Genomic DNA, 21058 nt, shown 5'->3' with positions numbered 1-21058 from the left:
AAACCATTGGTCAGCAATTTGACGCGTAGTAGCAAAACCGTCTTGCAGAGCAAGGAATCTAAAGCGCCTATCTTGACGCTCTGTGGTACGCCTCGGTTGACCAGTAGGTCTTCTTCGTGTTCCTCTACCTTCGTTTGTCCACACACGACAGACACGCATAACCGTCATTGCCGTACAATTAACGCGACGGCCTATTTCGCGATACGACAAACCCATATCTCTATACGCAATAATTCTGCCCCTGTCAAAATCGCTTACATGGTGGTAATTTTGATGTCTTCGAACTTGAGGCATTTTCTTACACTGAAAACAATTAGACTGAGGAATAATAACTAAAAATTTCTATACAAACCGGTTTTTACAAATCGGTATCTTCACAAAAAAATTTAAAGGTAAAACTTTTTAAAAAGTAGAAAAGATAAAACATTGATATTGTCATCAGAGCATGTTTTAAATGTTGTCATTCTGTTGCCAAACAATTAAGTTCAAGAATTTATTCCTTTTAGGTGTAACACTTCTAATGTCATGAGTATATTATCTATTATTCTCCAATTATTTATTAGTAATCGAAAACTTAAAGCATCCTGTATTGTATTTTGTGATATTGTTGATAAATTAGATTTAGTCGGTTTCAGTAACATAACGTAATTTTGATAAAACTAACTGAATAATCCACTTACGCTATTACTGATATTTTAAATTTAGTTGATGTATTTAAAATGGTTCTAATCTTCTATCTATATATCTTAATCTTAGAAAAAAAAATCAGATATGTATAATTTTCAGAAACTGACGTTACTATATGGGTTTTACTAACGGAGTTTAAAATGTTTCTTACACACACGCAACGGTTTTTTGTCTTTTTAAGTAGCGGTTTAGGAACTGTAAGTACTTTTATCTTCCCCTAAATATATTAAACGATTTATTTATTAAGTACACTACTTGTAATTGGCTTGTGTCAGTGGTTTTATATCTTGATACGTTTTTTGACGCTATATATATATATATATATATATATATATATATATATATATATATATATTTATTTTAGAAATTAATATCCTTTTTTGAGTATTTTTGGTTGTAAAGTAGTTTACTAACTGACTGCTTAAAGAAAACAACGTTTTTGTCCCATAAAGTTTATTGAAAGTAATAAAAATAAACAACTTTTTTGATAAACTAATTACTGAAAAGGGACAATTTTAGTTTGATGTGCTTTTTGTTGAAACAAAAGAAATTTTAAGAACGTAACGTAGCGAGTATTCCCTCCTCTGGCAGTTATAACGGCTTGGAAACGATGGGGTATGCTTTGGATCAGATTTTGAATAACACTCTGCGGAAGATTGTTCCATTCCTTCACCAATATGTCGCGAAGCTCTCTTGAATTTCTGGGGGTCGGCTCCTTACTGGGTAAATGTCTCTTCATCTCATTTAAAACATGTTCTATGGGTTTGATATCTAGACTGCGAGCGGGCCAAACAAATCGTGTGATTTGAACCTCGTCAAGATACTCAGTAGCTATCCGAGGAGTGTGGGGCCGTGCATTATCATGCGTAAATGTTGCATCGTCTTCAAGAATATTATTAAAAGGTAAAGCATTGTCTTCTGGAACCTGTGTCAGGTAATTATGCGCAATCAATATCCCAATCCCAATCCTCAATACATGCTTGAGCATATCTCTCGCCTAGACATCAGCACACTCCTATACGTTTGTCACACACACTCTTACAATCTGGCAATTCGGTGTTCAAGAGAAAGCAGCAGTCCAGTTACTCTAGTTTGAGAAAATTAACCAGCAGCATAAAGTCGCCTTCTAACTGTCCATTCCCTTACGTTTCTATTTCCCACTTCTTGCAGATAATTTCGAAGGGAAACTGCCGTGACCGTTAGGTGTCTTAAAGCACTAGAAATGACAAAAATATGTTGCAGTTCTACCTCGATCTGAAGGTCTTCGAGTAAGCAGACTGATCTTCGTACCGTCATCATACTTGCTACACACACCAATGTCTCTCGCAGTTTCGCGCTAACTGTGGCCATCTTCTAACGACGCCACAGTTCTTGCTGCCACAATAGAACTTATGTTAATTGCAATAAAATAACAATAACCACACTACAAAAAAATTGACAATTGACGTTAAACCCAAAGAAACAAAAACTATGCTGGTAATGGTTTTTAGGAATTAGGGTAAGTGGCTATTTTTATCTCAAACGCTCATCGAAACAGCAACAACAACAATTTTGTTCAAGAAATCCATAAGTAAACGATGTTACAACCGAAAATAAATAAAAAGGAATAATAATTTCTAAAATGAATTCAAATTACAAGGTGACCCTAATTTTATGCTCGGCAGTGTATATATATAAATATATAAATATATAAATTCAATTTACTAATGTTTGTATTTTGAGAACGATTTCCGAAGTGGAAATTGAAACGTCAATAAACGTACTTTATCCTTCAATTGTGGCTTATTCCCATTTAAATAGTAATTAATATATATACTACTCTCCAAAATTAACGCACCACCTAAAATGGACCATGATTTTAAAACTATATTTCTTCTGAACCCTTAATTTAATTTCCATTATTTATTTTTCACATTGTAGGTATATTTATAATTAATAACTAAATTAATGTTTTTTGAGAAATGTCAACGTTTTATCTATATACAGGGTGTAAAAATAAAGTTGTGTTTTTTCATCTAATTTTGCAACACCTTGTGGAATGTTTTAGAAACAAACGCTACATGTTATTAATATTTTGAGGTCGGTTCATTCTTTCTTCACATTTTCGTAAAAAATCATCACGATATCTCTATTATCAAAAAAGAAAAGTACGTTCAACGCATTACGTGATTTTTTTACTCTCCAAAATTAACGCACCATCTCAGCTCTACCATAATTTTTAAGCTATTTTTCTTGTGTATCCTTAATTGGATTTCAATATTTTTTTTTCGCATTGCAGACCTATTTTTAAGTAATTACTGTATTATTTTTTCTGGGAAATGTTAACGTTTCACCTATATACAAGGTTTAAAAATAAATTTGATTTTTAATCTTATTTTACAACACACTGTGGAATTTATTTAAAGCAAACCCTACATTTTATTAAAATTTCAAAAAGCTTCATTTTTTTCAACATTTTCGTAAAAAAATGATCGATATTTTTATTATTAAAAAAGAAAAGTACGCTCAAAGCATAACGTGATTATATCACAAACAATTTGACAGGACAGTTTTAGACTGTCAATATTGTTTACATTTCAAAAAATTGTTTTGCTATTTTGCGTATGTTAGTTGACATGGACCGTATTTTAAGAAATCTGAGCCGAGATGAATGTTACTGAGGTAATTACTTTAGCTGATGTAGTGTTAAGTTGTCGTGAAATAAGCTTGAGGTTAGGAGTATCTCATACTACAATATCACGAGTCATTCAACGTTTTCGAGGAACAAACGACCATACGAGACGGCGTGGATTAAATAATTCTTTATGCCCTACAGAAATGATTCAAATATTTGACCTTCTACGGCTGAATTTTGTCAAGAAGAAAACCTGGCTATTATGAACACATGGTTTCGATTACCATTCCGTAGACTGTATACCTGGAGGTCACCACAGGATAATGAACAAAATTGGATTAGAAAGCAGATCGACTTTATTCTAACCAATCTAAGATTTAGAAATTCCATTGTATGCGTTAAGACTTTTCCTGGAGCAGATGTCCCCTCTGACCATAACCTTTTTGTCTCAAAAATGAAACTGAGGGTAAAAAAGATAATAAAATCCAAAAGTTCTAAGGTGAATACTCAGTTACTCAAGATAAATGAAATCCGTGCTGAGACTTCACTTCGTATCAATCAAGAAATGAAGAAATTAACATCAGAAATGAAAAACACTGAGAATGTGAACATTATGTGGAGCAAAATTAAAGATTCTGTTATAAAAACACAGAAAGAAACTTTACAAAAGAAAACAGAAAGCCGAAAACCTTGGATGACTCAAGAAATACTGGAAATCATGGAACAAAGAAGAAAATATAGAAACAAAAACCCAAATAAGTACAGAGAAAAACAAATTAATAAGGAACAAAATAAAAGAGACCAAGGAAAAGTAGATGATGGTAATATGCATCGAAGTGGAAGAATTGCAGAAAAAGCATGATCATTATAATTTACATAAAAAAGTGAAAGAATTATCTGGAAAATCACGAACAAATACACCTAACCGATTAATTGACAAAAACAATAAACCTATTGATAACCCAATTGAAATAAAACGTGGAATAAAGTATGGACTAAATATATTGAAGACCTTTTCATGGACACAAGAACGGAACCAACACAAATTGATAACGAGGAAGTTTCGATATTAAAATCTGAAGTCCAACATGCTATAAACAACTTAAAATCTGGCAGAGCCCCTGGGCCAGATGAAGTTCATATCGAGCTGATTAAACTTATATACGAAGACAATTTAAGTGCAATAACTATACTCTTTAACAACATATACAAATCTGGTGAGATACCTACAGAATGGCTGCTACAGACCTTTGTTCCGCTACCAAAAATCAAGAACCCCAAACACTGTAATGACTATAGATTAATCAGCTTAATGTCACACTTATTAAAAACATTTTTAAAGATTATACATGCAACAATATTCAGAAAGTGCGAAGTCGATATGAGTAATAGACAGTTTCGCTTTCGGAACAGTGGAAGCTCTGTATAGTTTCACAACTCTTGCCCAAAAATGTCGAGACCAACAAAAAGATCTTTTCGTTGCGTTTATAGATTATGAGAAAGCTTTCGACAAAATTACATTAACATAAGGAGAAATCTATATTGGAACCAACAAGCTGCGGTAACATTAGATGGAAATAGCACGGATGCGCAACAGATAAGTAGAGGAGTGAGACAGGGCTGTGTACTTTCATTATTACTATTTAATATATATTCCGAAGAGTTATTTACGCAAGCACTTGAAAACTGTACAGAAGGGATCAAGATATATGGTGAAAATATAAATAATATCCGTTAAGCTGACGATACAGTCATTATCGCTGAAAGTGAGACAGACCTGCAGACGTTACTAAACACAATTTGTGATACTGGGGAACAGTTTGGTTTAACAATAAACATAAATAAAACAAAAACCATGGTTATCAGTAAGAGGGGCAAAGCCATTACAAGGATCCAGAAAAAATGAGGATATTGGGCAAGTGGACAAAATGAAATACTTAGGAGACCGGATTACGGAAGATCTGAATACGAAATCAGAAATTTGCTCAAGAAAAGAGCAATCAAAAGCAGGCTTTTTGAAGATGAGGAAATTTCTAAGTAATCAAAGACTTAATCTGCAAATCCGATATCGGATGGTGAAATGTTATATCCACTCTATTCTTCTTTATGGTGTCGAAGCCTGAACTGTTAATGTTGACTTAATGAGAAAACTGGAAGCTTTTGGGATGTGGCTTTTTAGGAGAATTTTGAAGATACCATGGACCGATCATATTACGAACGAAATGGTGTTGCACAGAATGGGAAGAGACAGAGAACTTTTGACCACAATTAAAAGGCGAACGACAGCATATTTGGGGCACATACTTCGAAATGACAAGTACGAGCTGTTGCAGCTGATTATGAAGGGTTAAATCGAAGGAAAAGGGGGTCTTGGTAGACGACAAATATCCTGGCTGAAAAACATTCGCGACTGGACCGGATTAAACACATAGACGCTCTTAAGAAAAGCAGAAGATAGAGACAAATTTGCAATGATTATAGCCAACCTTCATTAGTGGAGACGGCACTAGAAGAAGAAGATGGCTGAACAGTATCTGAATCTGTCATAAAAACTTCTGCGGACAGATGAAAGAGTTTCTGCTGTAACAAAATTGGAGACTTCTCTTATTATATATATTTAGGGATTCTACAGTATTCACTGCCTTCCCTCGCTCAACCGTTTCCATCTCTCTCTGTTGTTCCATTCTCCATCGTTTAGTCCTCTCTTACTCATGGCGTCGTCTACTTCGTTCCTCCAGGATTTTCGGGGTCGTCCTCTTTTCCTCCTTCCTATGGGGCTCCATTCGGTTATTCTCCTTATCCATCTGCTGTCGCTAGTTCTTCTTATATGTCCATACCACTTTAGTCTTTTTTGTTCTATATATGTTAGTATGTCTGTTTCTATTGATGTTCTTTGCTTTATTTCGTCATTACTTCTCCTATCCATTCTTGTTACTCTGCAGCATCTTCGCAGGCATTCCATCTCTGTTGCTACTATCTTACTGCTGGTTTTCTTGTTTATGATCCAATTTTCAGCTCCATATGTCATAATACTTCGCACTAATGTTTTATAAATCTGCGTTTTTGTCTTCATATTTAGGTGTCTATCCCACCATACTGAGTTAAGTTGTCGGATTGCTGTTCTTGTTTGTCCTAATCTTTGTGTAATTTCTTCCTCTGTTGTTGCCTTTTTCGTGATTATAAACCCCAGGTATTTGAATTTATCCTTTCCTTTGATTGTTACGTTGTCATCAATCTGTAGATCTTCTATGTCTTCTTCACTTGTAGATAGGTACTCTGTTTTCGCGAGGTTAATATCTAGGCCAGCCTTGGTATATTCTTCTTGTAGTTTCTTCATCATGTAGCTGAGGTCGTCTTGGTCTTGTGCAATCACTACTTGATCGTCTGCAAAACTCAATGTATATAGGTATTCGTTCCGTACCGGTACTCCCATGCCTTCGCATTTTCTTTTACATGTAGTCAAGGCTTTCTCTAAGTATATTTTGAATAGGGTTGGAGATGTGGAACAACCCTGCAGGAGCCCTTTTGTTGTGGTGAAGTCTCCTATGATTCTTGTTTCCATTTTAATGGACACTTTATTTTCTTTATACAGAGCTTTTGTAGCTTCTATGAGTTCCGTCTGTATTTCTAATTTGTACATTGCCTCCCATAGTTCTGACCTTGGTATATCTCTATTTTTTGCTTTTTTCTTTTCCAACAGTTGTTCCAGTGTGTATATGTGGTCTATGCATGATCTTTCTGCCGTGAAGCCTGCCTGATCCTCTCCGATTTTGCCTTTTATCGCTTGCTCTATCTTTTCTCGCAGTATCTTCCCATATAATCTTCCTATTGATGATATTACGCTTATTCCTCTGTAGTTTTCGCATCGTTTTCTATCTCCTTTCTTAAATATAGATGTCATATATGCCGCCGTCCATTCCTTTGGGAGCTGTTCTCCATTTATGGCTTTCTGAAATATCCATTGTATCATCCGGTGTAATTTTTTTGATCCGTATTTTATAAGCTCAGGTAAGATGCCTCCAGGTCCCGGTGCTTTCTTATTTTTGATTGCTTTCTTTCTCTTATTCAGTTTTTTAATTCATCCAAATTTTGGGCTTTAGCGTCAGGATGATCGTAGATGATGCTTTTTAAATGTCTCCAAAAAAGAAGTTCGTGGGTGTAAGATCTGGAGATCGCGCAGGCCTCTTAATATCGCCTGTTCCACTGACAACTTGATTCCGGAAAGTATTGTTTAAGTAGTCGCTTAATTATTCGAGCGTTGTGAACTGAACAGCCGTCTTGATGGAACCAAACATTCTCCAAATTTACATCAGGAAAATTGAGAATAGCGGGAAAAACATGATTCTGTAACAAATCGAGATATACTCTACTATTCAAGTTGCCCTCAATAAAAGATTGACCTATTATGTGGTCTCCTAAGATGCTAGTCTTAGGCAGTAACTCTCCAGCAACGCTTCTACTTGGACGTGTTGAATCTACCTCGATTGTTGCACAAATTTTTGTATCCCAGTATTCTCTTTCCTCAACTTTTTCGGGTGACACTTCTTCAGCGTGACATTTTCTGCAATTTTCGAATCAATAATAACTCTCAAAATTTTTAACAATATTATGAACTGATTATACGCAAGGAATTGGTCTCTCCTCAAAAAACACAGGAAATAAATCTACACACTGGTGTGCAGAATTACCACCATAAAACCATTTTATTATCTAAACCTTTTTTGCGGGCGTATAAACAGACATTTTGTTTACAAAAATAAATTAAAAATCTAAGCTGTTATTGTTTTAACCACTGCATAATGACAAATTATTGGCGACGGGGCAACGGAGGTTACTGGAAAGTGGGCAGCGCGCAGTGTTGCCATTCATAGTGTGTATATCTAATTTAAAACTTACCATACTGTATCAAAAAGTCAATTTTGAATATCATATTCTAATAACATTTTCGTACATTTTTAGTTACAAGGTGTTACTTGGGCAGGTCTTTCTTTGACGAGTATAATACTTCATAAGACATATAAAACGGAGGTTATATCAAGTAATCCGAAGTTCATTAACGTAGTTAATAGTATTTTGTATAGGTATTATATATGTAAGTATGTATTTTTCTTTTCATTAGCTCTAATTTGAACTGTTAATAGTAGTTAATATTTGTCTAAGTAACCCGGAACCTGTCATATGCCGAAAAGGGCATAGCCGGATGAAAATGTCAAAATTACCCCAGGCCCCTAACCCTCATTTTCGTTCAAATATTTTGTAGAGCACAAAAAAAGCTTTAACTCAAAAAAAATCTATTTTGTTAAAAAATTAAGCGAGTTATGGCCAAAAAACGATTTTTGACGTTTTAAGGAATTTTGAGGTTATGTGTCAATATTTTGGGCTAAAATTTAGTGAATCTTAATCTTGTGTGATTTCGAACCATACCCCAAAATATGGGGTCAAGTTTCCCCTGGGGCAATTTTGACGTTCCTATCCGGCTATGCCCTTTGTTAACGATGATGCGATTCGATTTTATACAAGTTCACTGTGTTTATTTTTTGTAGGGGACTCTGAGATTCCACAGTATAAATACGCATCCATAAAACCACACGATTTTTTTATTTTGATGTGTTTTCATTTTATTTTTAATACAGTATGGAGTGCAGTATCTTCTCTTCAATTTTTTGGTAAATATATTAAAAATAAATATTTTTAAATACATGTTTAGAGACGAGTACGACAAGTCCAAAATTAAAACAATTGCGGAAAATAGGGCGTTAAGATTTTGAGACTGCAGCCTTACCATTGTGAGCTAAACCCAATTGGTATGGTGTGGAATCAAGTGAAAAGGTATTATTGCTTCAAACAATGTCGATTTTAAAGAAAAAACGGTAGAACTGTTGATAAAAGAAGCTTACCAACGCGTATCTAAAGAGCCAGAAGATATTGCATCGGTGATAATTAATATACATAGAATATGATTCAGAGGATGAGGACGATTTAGATATTCGATTAGTATTGATTAACGAGAAATATCTATTATTCAACATGAACAGCTTCTTTCACAAAAATATGCAAAGAAGATGGACCTGGGAAAGTCTAAACGGTAGAATAAGGAACGAACTCGACTACATCATTAGTGAAAAAAAAAAAAAAAAACAAATAATTAAAGATGTAACAGCACTCAACAAGTTCACCACAAGCAGTGAGCACAGAATGATACGAGCGAAAGTCCAAATCAACACAAAAAGAGAAAGAAACATAATGATTAAAAATAAATCTGATGATATTTTTACCATTGTATACCATTAGATATTAACCAATATCAGGCACATATCAATAATAAGCTACTACTGTATGAAACCTCCGAGAACGATCTTAACGACTTGAATATTTGCTTCATAAACGCCTTACAAGAAAGTCACCGAGTGCACTGTCCTAAAAGAAAATCAGAAATTAAAATAAATCCATATACTAAAACGCTGCTGGATCACAGAAGACAAATGAGAAGTGATAAGAATGCAGACAGCCACACTCTAAGAGAAATGAATAAAACTGTTTGGAAGGCAATCAGGAGAGATTTAAGGATATTTAAAACCGATAATAAGAGAAAAATAATAGCCTAAAAGTTCTACGTAGAAATCTAACGAATGGGAAATACGAAAACATAAATTAAGAAACAAGCAAAATGAAATAATATCACGTAGAGACGAGTTAATACAGGTCGTCGAAGAGTTTTACGAGGAATTATATGAAATTAGACTAGAAGATCAAACAGGAATCTTCTTTTTCTTGTGCCACTCCTATCGGGGATTGGAGATCATCAAGGCTATCCTGACCTTGTTTACAGCTGACCTAAAGAGTTCATTAGTGATACAGTCAAACCACTCTCTGAAATTACGCAGCCATGACATTCTTCTACGGCCTGGATTCTGTTTTCCTTCTATTTTTCCTTGCATTATATTTTGAAGTAATGCGTATTTATTTCCTCTCATCAGGTGACCCAGATATTTGAGGTTGCTTCGTTTGATCGTTGACAAAATTTCTGGGTCTTTTCCTATCCTTCGTATTACTTCAAAGTTTGTGACTCTTTCAACCCAACTTATCTTCAGCATTCGACGGTAGCATGACATCTCGAAACTTTCAATATTTTTTATATTGTTCTGCTTGAGAGTCCAGGCCTCTACACCGTATAATAGCGTGTTAAATACGTAGCCCCTTAGCATTATTAATCGGAGAGGGATGCTTATGAAACTGGCCCTGGCGATTTCGAAACGTCTTTTTATTTCATTGTTTTGGTCTCCAGTTTCGTTTATTGAAGTACCTATGTATTTGTAACTTAATACTTTTTCAATTTGAATGACGTTTATACTAATATGTGCTGGTTGTGTCGTGTTCTTACTGAAGACCATATACTTAGTTTTTTTGATATTGATACTTATGCCATAATTGTTGCAGGCAATATTTATATTTGTAAGTAATCGTTGTAATTCTTCTACTGTTCTTGCAACTAGTACAGTGTCGGCTGCGTATCGAATATTATTTACAACCTCTCCATTGATTACGATTCCTTCGTTTGCTCGCAAAAGGGTTTCCTGGCAGATGCTTTCGCTGTAAACATTAAATAGCAGCGGTGACAAAATGCATCCTTGTCGTACTTCTCTATGTATTTCTATTGCTTGTGATATCTCATTTTCTATTTTGATGTTAGCTTTCTGATTCCAATATAGATTGAGAATTATTCGCAGATCTTTATTATCTATGCCCTTTCTTTCAAGAATGTCTTTTAGCTTATCATGGCGGACTCTGTCAAACGCTTTTTAAAAATCCATAAAACATGCATGTACTTCCTGATTAACGTCTAGGCATCTTTGTGTAAGAACATTTGATAAACTCGGTTGTGGATGACTTTTAGAAATATCTTTAGTAGATGGCTCATTAAATATATTGTTCGATATTCTGAACATTCTTTTGCATTGGATTTCTTTGGCAGTGTAACGAATGTAGACAACAGCCACTCCTGGCTATAATACTAGTATGGTATAATACCAGTTTTGTATATTGTGTTAAATAAGTGCAATATTATACCTATTGAGTCATGATTCGAGAGCTTTAGCAATTCAGTAGGAACCTAATCAGCTCCATTTACCTTTCCAGTTTTGGAATTTCTAAGTGCCGCTTCTACTTCACATTTTAGGATTTCAGGTCCCGTTTCACCATTTACCTGAACAATGTTATTTCTGTTGTCCTCAAACAATTCTCTTATGTATTCACTCCATCTATTATTTTTTCTGTTAAATCAAACAGGAATACAAATAGCCATTTCAAAGAAGATCATGAGTCAAGGTTCCAAACTAATGCCAGAGATAAAGGTAGATGAGATGGAATTGTAATAGAAGCTATCGTAAATCGAGGAGATATGCTTTTAAATAAATTAAGGAAACTGTTTAATCTATGTTTGCAGCAAAGAGAGGTGCCCATAGAATGGAACAACGATATAACCATCCTTTTTCATAAAAAAGGATGTAGAACGGACCTAGAAAATTATAGACCTATTAGCCTGTTGAACCACATATACAAGCTCTTCACTAGGTTAGTGACATCAAGATTGGAGAAAAAAATTAGATTTCTACCAACCGAGAGAGCAGGCAGTATTCCGTTTAAATTATGGTACCAATGATCACCTTCATACGGTAAAGACACTCATTGACAAATCTATAGAATACAAAAAACCTCTTGTCCTCACTTTCATAGATTTTCATAAAGCGTTCGACACGATCTAAATAGACAGCTTTATAGAAGCAATGAATGACAGCAGAATTGACCATAGGTATAGTGAACTTATTTACAACATTTACAAAAATGTCACTATGACTGTTAAGATACACGATAAAACCCGACAAATAAAAATAAAACGTGTGATAAGGGAAGGAGATACATTGTCACCGAAATTATTCATAACGGCATTAGTGTATGCCTTTAATATGATCAATTGGGACCACAGAGGAGGAACAATAGACGGCGAGAAGCTTAACCATCTCCGTTTTGCAGAAGACATTGTCTTTATCACAGAAAATTTAGGAGAAGCAACAGATATGTTAAATGAATTGGACTTTGCATGTTCGAAGGTGGGCCTTAGAATGATTTTGACCAAAACTAAGTTTGTGACAAATATGGTCCCCAACAACCATTTAACTATTCAAGGCAAAGAGGTAAACTGGTGGAGAAATATACGTATTTTGGTCATGAAATAAGAATCAGCAGAGATAGCAATACATGATAAGATACCAAAAGAAAAGTATCTGACCAATGCGTATTACCGGTCATGACCTATGGGGCGGAGACTATGACTCTCACCAAGACTACGGCACAGAGACGAATGGAAAGGTCTATGGGAGTGACGGGAGGTCTGGGAGGTCTGGGAGTGACGTTGCGGGACCGAATAAGAAACGAAGATCTGCGAACGAGGATGAGTATTTCTGATGTTGTGGAACGCATAGCGGAAGTGAAATTAAACTGCGCAGGCTATGTAGCGGGAATGCACGACTCAAGATGGACGAGCAAAATTACAAATTGGAGGCCAAGAGCAGACAAACGTAATAGAAGAAGACCACCTACATGTTGGTCTGACGACATTAGGCGTATCACCAAAAATTGGCAACAAAGAGCACAAAATCGTAAAGAATGGAGGAGTTTAAGGAAGGCCTATGTCTAGTAGTGGACATATACATATATATATATATATATATATATATATATATATATATATATATATATATATATATATATATATATATATATATATATATATATCTTAGAATATAACAGAATGTCTAGATGTTGCGGTTTTAGTAGATATCCGATAATAATAAAAAATAATAACGATAATAATATATTGATGAAACAAAATTTCTTCTTCGAGTACCTTCTCTAATCGAAGATCAGCAACAATGTTGGCAAATTCCTGTTTCGGTTGAAAACGATGAAATGCACAAGAAAGTAAAGTATTGTAGCATCTTTAAAAATGAATTATTATTTAGAATATTTCAAAATAAATATCTAGGCCTACTGGAAGTTTTTACTACCTACTGCAGAAATTTGCAAATAGGTCTTAAAACAATATCGTCAGAAAGAACGTCAGATAAAATTACAATGTCTCACAAAATTAACAAAACAAAGAGAAAATAAATACATTGAAACGTGGAAACTTCTTGATTCGCTATAACAGAAGGACATTTTTACAGTTTTTAAATTATCTTCTGGGAGATTTTGATTTATTCATCTTCTATATAGTGACTGACAATGATTCACCATTTTTTTAAATTAGTTATTTCTTATTTTAGCTGTGTATCGAAACAAATCCTATGCAGCAAAAGTAATCATCGCATGGGGTATCATAACAGGCATTGTGTGTCTTTTAGATCTCGTGACCTCATGTCTTCTTCTTAAAAATTACATGAAGTGTACAGATTTGGTCTGTCGGACAGCTGCGGGTATTGTTTTGAGCTTGGGCGCCCGTGGATACACATTGTTGCCCTTGAATTGGTCTTTGGTTTACTGCCAACTTAAAACTGGTATACAGGTAAGAAACAGTAACAATTTGTTCAATTTTTAATATGTGAAGAACCATGTTATATTTTTTGATGTATTAATTACTATAATTTCAACCTCAATATTAAAAATCATTATCTTAATCCAAGCCTTAGTAATAATTTCTACTCCCACTCTAACCCCACCCTTAAGAAATACAGACATACCTAAGAAAATGAAAAATAAACCCTCTCTCGACCGTTTGACTCCCGGTAGCAACAGACGTTTTTCTCTCCACTCTGTGAGTGTCTGTCAAAACTTGCGTTTTGACACCTCTCTCTGATTTTTGTTTCGGCAATAACAAGACGAGTATACCACGAATTCTTCTCTGCTGTTGAATCGAACAGACAAAAGAGGCAGTGTGCTTAACTCTCTAATCTTAGTTTTCGTGCCATATAGACGTGATTTTTCGATAATAAAATAACACCAAACACACCCATACACTACGCAGGACCCGATCTTAACGCTTCGCGGGCAGGAGATAGTCCGCGGGCTGTAGTTTTCTCATATCTGCTCTCTTCTTCTTCTTAGCCTTCCGTCGACCATATTTGGACATAGGCCTCTCCCAACTCCTTCCATTAGTCTCTATCCTGAGCAACATATTTTCAATTTGTTCCGGATATTCTTTTAATGTCATCAACCCATCTCATCTGTGGTCTTCCTCTTAGTCGTTTACTTTCGTAAGGTCTCCAATGTTGTATTGTAGTATTCCAACGTTGGTCTTTTTGTCTAGCAGTGTGGCCCGCGAAGCTCCATTTAAGTTTGGCAATTTTTGTTGCTATGTCCTCTACTTTTGTTTTGGATCTTACCCAGTCGTTCCTCTTTTTATCTGACAGTTGTATACCTAATATTGCTCTTTCCATTGTTCTTTCTGTTCTGGCTAGTTTATTTATGTTTGCCTTGGTTAGGGTCCAGGTTTGATATCTATATGTCATGATAGGAAGGATGCATTGGTTAAACACTTTGCTCCTCAAGTATTGGGGTATTTTGCGGTTCTTAAGTATCCAACTAAGTTTTCCAAATCCTGCCCATGCTAGCCTTGCTCTTCTAGTAATTTCCGCACTTTGGTTCTCTTTCTCAAGTCTCAGGATTTGGCCTAGGTAGATATATTCCTGGATTTGTTCTACCTCACTGCTATTTATAGTTATACGTCTGGGGTCATCTGTGTTTGTCAATATTTTTGTTTTTTTCATATTCTTTTTTTTTAGGGCGACGTATTGGGAGCTGGCTGCTAGTTCCCCCATCATAATTTGCAGTTCCTCGAATGTGCTCTCTATAGATATCATAGATATCATCATCATCATCATAGATATAGATATCATCCTCATATCTGCTCTAGAAACAAAAATAATAGAGTAAACTTAACCTAACTAAATCAAAACAAAAATTGTTAAAATCGAACAAATACCTTTGCAATTTTTTGGTTACTTTTTTATGTCGCATAATTTTTAATAGTTACTTTTTGAAATATTTTTAATAAAAAAAAAATTTTTGGAAACAACTACACTACAAACAAATGTTTTGTTTCAGTATGCAGTTCGTAAGAAGGCAAACAATGCAGTTTTGTAAGTATAAAATGTATAAGCAAATGATAAGAGTTACAGTGAACACTGTAGTTACTGTGTTAATTTTTCAATAACGGTGTTACAGGTAAGCGCTAAATATGGCAACACTGAAAATTCTAAATACCCACGTTCAGCGTCACAATCAAATAAAAACGGGCGTGGCAGTCCAGTGGGACTTCCGGTAAAAGTTACACTTCTATACACGCATTCGCTGTTATAAATTTATTTGGGAGTCAATCTGCACAATCATTACATATGTAATGCTATAGGTAAGACATAGCAGAAAGAGAAACAGAATTAATTACAACTTACTAACAATTAATAAACAACATTTGCCCTGTAATAGGAGTATAGTAAATGAAGAATTGAATCAATATTTTGATGAAAATGTATATTTTTATTTTCATATATGTATGAAAGGAGTTGAATGCAAAAATTTTTTAACACATACTCTGCAGTAAAATTAATTGTTTATTTTGTTATTAATATAAAAATACAATACAATACACTTCAACATAATTCAGTATAATAATACAATACGAATTAAAATGCATTATTTATAAGTATTTAAAAATGACAATAATACACATAACTTTTCTACTTACGCATGTGATTAATTTACCATGTAATAATATTAATAAAAAAGTCCTTCCCGACTGGGAATCGAACCCCGGTCTCCCGCGTGACAGGCTGGGATACTGACTACTATACTACCGAGGACATGACACAAACGTATTTCAAAATTGACAGTTCTGGGTCATACAGTAATTTATTGAGATTATTATTTTGAAATACAAAAGACTAATATAATTATGAACATTTAATAAATAATACAAAACATCACATAAATAATAATATTAATAAATATTTTATTGTATATATAATAGTATATATATATATATATATATATATATATATATATAAAATATTAAATATATATACAAAAGGAACATTTTTATATTCGAGAGAGGAAGAGAGAGAAAATATATCTTCTGTCTCTCTCTTACTCATTATCTTACATATGTAATGATTTCACAGATTCACTCCCATACAAATTTCCAACGTGGAGTGCGCGTATAGAAGTATAACTTCAAAAAACGGACCAGACGGCCGACACTCGACGTTAACTGGCATCTATTCAAATATTATTTTTTTTTGGCCTTTGGGAGCTGTGTCCATTTAGCCAATAACATTTCTTAAAATTAACGTCTAGCTAAATTTACCATACACCAAGACTATTATTAACCTAATTGAATAATCAAGGAAAGGGAAGGGAAATAATTTTCACACCTAGAGGTCGTTCAGGGTGATATTCAAAGATTTTACCACAGAAAATCTCTCGAGATTAAGCAAACTTGATACAAGCGATAGTAGCTACACTGGTGCTATTAAAATTGTCTCATATATGAGGCTATTACACATAGCACACACAAGATCAACAGAGACCCCATTATCAAAACATACTATAACTGACTCTCTGCTAGAATTCAGAGGAAAATATCTATCGTACAGGCTCTCGCCGGTGGGAAGATGCTACCTCTAAACTAGATTACAGAGAAGGCAGTAAGTTCTGGAATACATTTAAAGCCCCAACAAAAGAAAAACAGACCCAATAGTCCCTTCTGCTGGCCATTCAAGCAGAAGCATTTTGAAACTCTCTTTACTGCTCTTGAGGTTGTTGCAATGTGGGAGGCCACTCTGTTGAGAGTTATTGGTACTTTGTCTCTAGTTGGGAGTTTGCTACTACCAAATTTTCTAAGTAAGGACTATGCTTTTCTGCTTGATTAACTTAAGTCTAATTTTTCCACAGTTTTCATCCATTTTTGTCGTCTGGCTGCATCAACACTGTTTAGTAGTTCGTCCGCAATTTCTCGGTCTTAGCTTTCGTTGTATTCTCCACCACGATAAGCTTGATATCGAAATAAACAGATTGCGCTCCAGATATCCTTCATTGTTAAGAGCCAACTCCTTACATCACGAACATTTCAACCTCACGAACGATTTTAGAAGACAATGGGAGAGCGACTCATCACAGGAAGTACACCAAATGGCCTGTATCGATCGAAAACCGCCAGGGTTTGAACTAACCCGCAATACATGGACAACTCTAAACACAATAAGAACAAGCAGCGGTTCGACTCATTGTATCGTTGTTCGTTTTTTGGGATGGATTTCTTTGTCTGGTGTTTTGATGTCCTGTTATAGGTTTTTCGTCCTTGATGTCCTTGATGTCCTTGGACTTGTCGTCGGAGGAGCGGGCTGTGCAAGAATTGTGCAAGAATTGTGCTAAAAAATATTTGTGAATATGTGAATTTATATGTATACAATTTGATAAATAATAAATATGTTGAATCGCGATTCGCGTGAGGGCAGCTGTATCGTCTGTAATAGACAGGTATCATTGTGCAATGGGATCGGGAAACCATAGAAAACCGATCCCCCCTGTCTAGGCAAGCTTGAAGTGAGCATTTAATAGTTATTGCGACGATAGTAGAGAGGAGTTGCCTCCTGGATGCCAATGTATTCAGCAAGAAGCTTGTTAATGGCAAGGGCCAGTATTATTGTGAGTAGGAAAGGAATTTTTGGTTTGGGTTTTCGTCTGAAAACATTGCCGATGGATGGGCAGGTAGTTTTTAGTAAGTTTTGGGCTCTGGAGTTTTGCCTCGGATGGTTTTGATTGTAAGCAGCGGTAGATGTGCTGACCTCATGGACAAAAATATCGAATATTTTAGAATTTTAAAATTTTTGTTTTTTCAAAATAAATTCTGGTCAATCAAGTCGTTTATTGTAAAATAGAGTTTATTTTAACAATGTTTAATGAACAATTTTAAGTTTTTATGCGGAGAAAATTGTGAAAAAAATAAATGTTTAATATTAGGTAAATAAGGTTATTTTACTCTAAACTTAAATGGTAATTTATATTGCTTAAACAAGTGGTTTAAACTGAAAGAAGTGCATGATTAGTAACGAGTATTCCCCCTCTAGCTCTTATTACTGCTTGCGTCTTTCTCAGCATGCTTGCAAGTCAATTTTGGACATATCCTTGGAAAATTGCATTCCATTCATCGTGTGCAGCAAGCCGAAGCTGCTCTATCGTATTTGGAACGGGATTTCTTTGTCGTATGCTGCGTAAGTGATCCCACATGTGATATATTGGATTTAAATCCGGGCTAGACGGTGGCCAATCCAATCTTCGAATTTGGACCTCATTAAGATAATTACTCACTATGGCAGCGGCATGTGGTCGAGCATTATCGTGCATTAACGTGAATCTTTCATATCCAATGTAACCAACATATAACGAAACATCATCTTGCAGGATGTTTTAAACGTAAGAATCACCAGTCATCCATCCAATCACTTCCACAAGTGCGGTACGTACCTCCCAACTAATACCTTCCCAAAGAATTATGCCATCAAGTCCAAAACTAATGGTCTGGCGAGACTGCAGCAGGCGAATCGTTCTCCACCTCTTCTGCAGACGTAGTTTTGACCATCTGGCTTCCATAATAAGATTCTGGTCTCATCAGTGAAAACAACGTTTTTTCAGTTCCAGTCGATATTCCACTAAATATGTGTTCTTGCAAATTCCAAAACGACGAGCTTTATGATTTTGGAGAAGACACTTTGGTGAGGTGTCTGGGCTTTAAGTTTGCTTCTTTTGATCTTCGTCTAACTCTTTGTGAACTCGCATTAACTTGTCTAACATTTAATAGCTCATTTTTGAGGTGCATCGACGGCAATGAACGATTTCGTGTAGAATTAAGAACCAAAAAACGGTCATCAATTGCGGTTGTGCACCTTGGGCGTCCTTGACCAGGCCTTCGTACAAAATTTCCTGTTTCGCGGTACCTTTTTAGAGTATTTGAAACTATAGATTCAGTTCTGCTGAGACGTCGTACGAAAACCTTTTTGGCATATCCTTCCTCGTACAAAATTACAATATTCGCTACTTGGACTTCATCGCAGTACCGAATTGGTGGGATACTTGTTTTAAACTTAGTTAAATCAAAACAATATTTAATTAAACTTAATAAATTAAACTAAAAATAACCGAATTAGTATGATTTTTCCTTTACGTGAAGAAGGATTTTTATGATAAAATGTACGAATGACACTAACCACTGAATAAACGTCAAAACAAACATCAAAATATTTCAAACCAGTTGAGTACATCAGCCTACTATATGAGTATTACCAATAATCTAAAATTATTTTGAAATAATAGTGACTACAAAAAAAAATTGGAAAATTCCAAAATATTCGATATTTTTGTCCATGAGTGTATAAATGGGGAAAAGCCCTTACTTCTGAGTGTGACTGTGGTACGCAACAACAGAACGTCCGTCACATTGTAGAAGAATGCCCCCGAAGGCGATTCCCTGGAGTTTACGATGAGTTCATGAATGCGGCCGAACATGTTTTACATTATATTAATAATACATTAGATGTTAGTTGACAATACTCCACGTAACGTTTTATATTAACTTTTAATTTTGTGTTTTTATTGTATATCATAGGATTGAAATTATTTTTAATATTTAAAATCATTTGCTAGGTACAAGTCTGCCGTCAAATGAAACTGATTTTAAATTAAAATAAAGAATAACACCATTTTCTACATGAAAGAGCGGAATAGCGAAGTTGGGAAGCGCCGAAATTGTAACAGCATAAAATTCAACTGCATTGTTCAATAATATTTACAATCTTCTGTTTTTTATTTTAGGGATGCGTCAGTCATTCCAAAGCCAACTTTACAACATTCAGCAGTCGAGAGTACTTATTATTCGCCAAGTGTACAAAGTGAACCTATTGACCTGCCTGGCATTATAAGAGCTGCATCAATGAATTTTGGTCAGAAAACTACCAATAATCTAAATCCATACTCTCGTAGTGTTCCTTCTACGTCTACGAGTATAAATCCCTATTCTAGCAGTATTGTTTCTGACATAGACAGAAATACTGTCGCAAGCGATTTTTCGCCATTTGTAATAGCGGCACCAACAAGAGCACCGTTTAGATCAAATCCAATGTATTGAAACTATTTATTGTATGATTAAATGATTATATTTTGATACTGATACTAGTCTTATCAATATACATTAATATATTTGTCATCCTTTAATCTACAAAACTAAGCTTTTAATTCAAATATTTCAAAAAATTACTTTATACAAACAGGTCCCAAATACTTTGACGATGACATGTTTGTATTGTATACGATGTGAATGTTTGGGATAAAAATTAGGTTTAAGTAAAAATATCGAGATACGTTGAAATTTGCATTTTTTCCCCAAAAGGAGGAAGATCTTGATTGTTTTTTTTTGAGTGCAAAATATCAGCAACACAGTCAAAAATTTATTATTAAATCCAATAAAATACGACAATATCGCTTATTATATTGATATTATTACATATTGATTGGAACTGATATACTTTATGTATTTCACCAATAAGAAGCCAGCATGTACTACAGAAATACCTTCCCAAACAATAATTAAAAGCTACTCATTCAGAGACGATATAGGTAAAATATTTCAAATATCGTTTCACTTCTTTTCCCATAGCCGATGGCCTTTCTCGACCATCGGCTGAACCGCAGACAAAACCGTAACCCATCAGT

At 34.8% G+C, this 21058-nt stretch overlaps 1 protein-coding gene across 1 annotated transcript; it reads left to right on the top strand.

Moving 5' to 3' along the window:
• Positions 1–733: 733 nt before the first annotated feature.
• Positions 734–20516, top strand: LOC140449962 (uncharacterized). The gene is made up of 6 exons (XM_072543379.1): positions 734–884; positions 8261–8393; positions 8845–8967; positions 13624–13862; positions 15401–15435; positions 20162–20516. Exons 1-6 carry the CDS (start codon positions 828–830, stop codon positions 20472–20474), a joined length of 900 nt encoding a protein of 299 aa, XP_072399480.1. The 5' UTR covers positions 734–827; the 3' UTR covers positions 20475–20516.
• Positions 20517–21058: the final 542 nt, after the last annotated feature.

The sequence above is a fragment of the Diabrotica undecimpunctata genome, chromosome 9, assembly GCF_040954645.1.
Source record: "Diabrotica undecimpunctata isolate CICGRU chromosome 9, icDiaUnde3, whole genome shotgun sequence".
Classification (NCBI taxonomy): Eukaryota; Metazoa; Arthropoda; class Insecta; order Coleoptera; family Chrysomelidae; genus Diabrotica; species Diabrotica undecimpunctata.
Note: the sequence above shows the minus strand (reverse complement) of the source record. Positions and strands in the feature narration are given on the sequence as shown.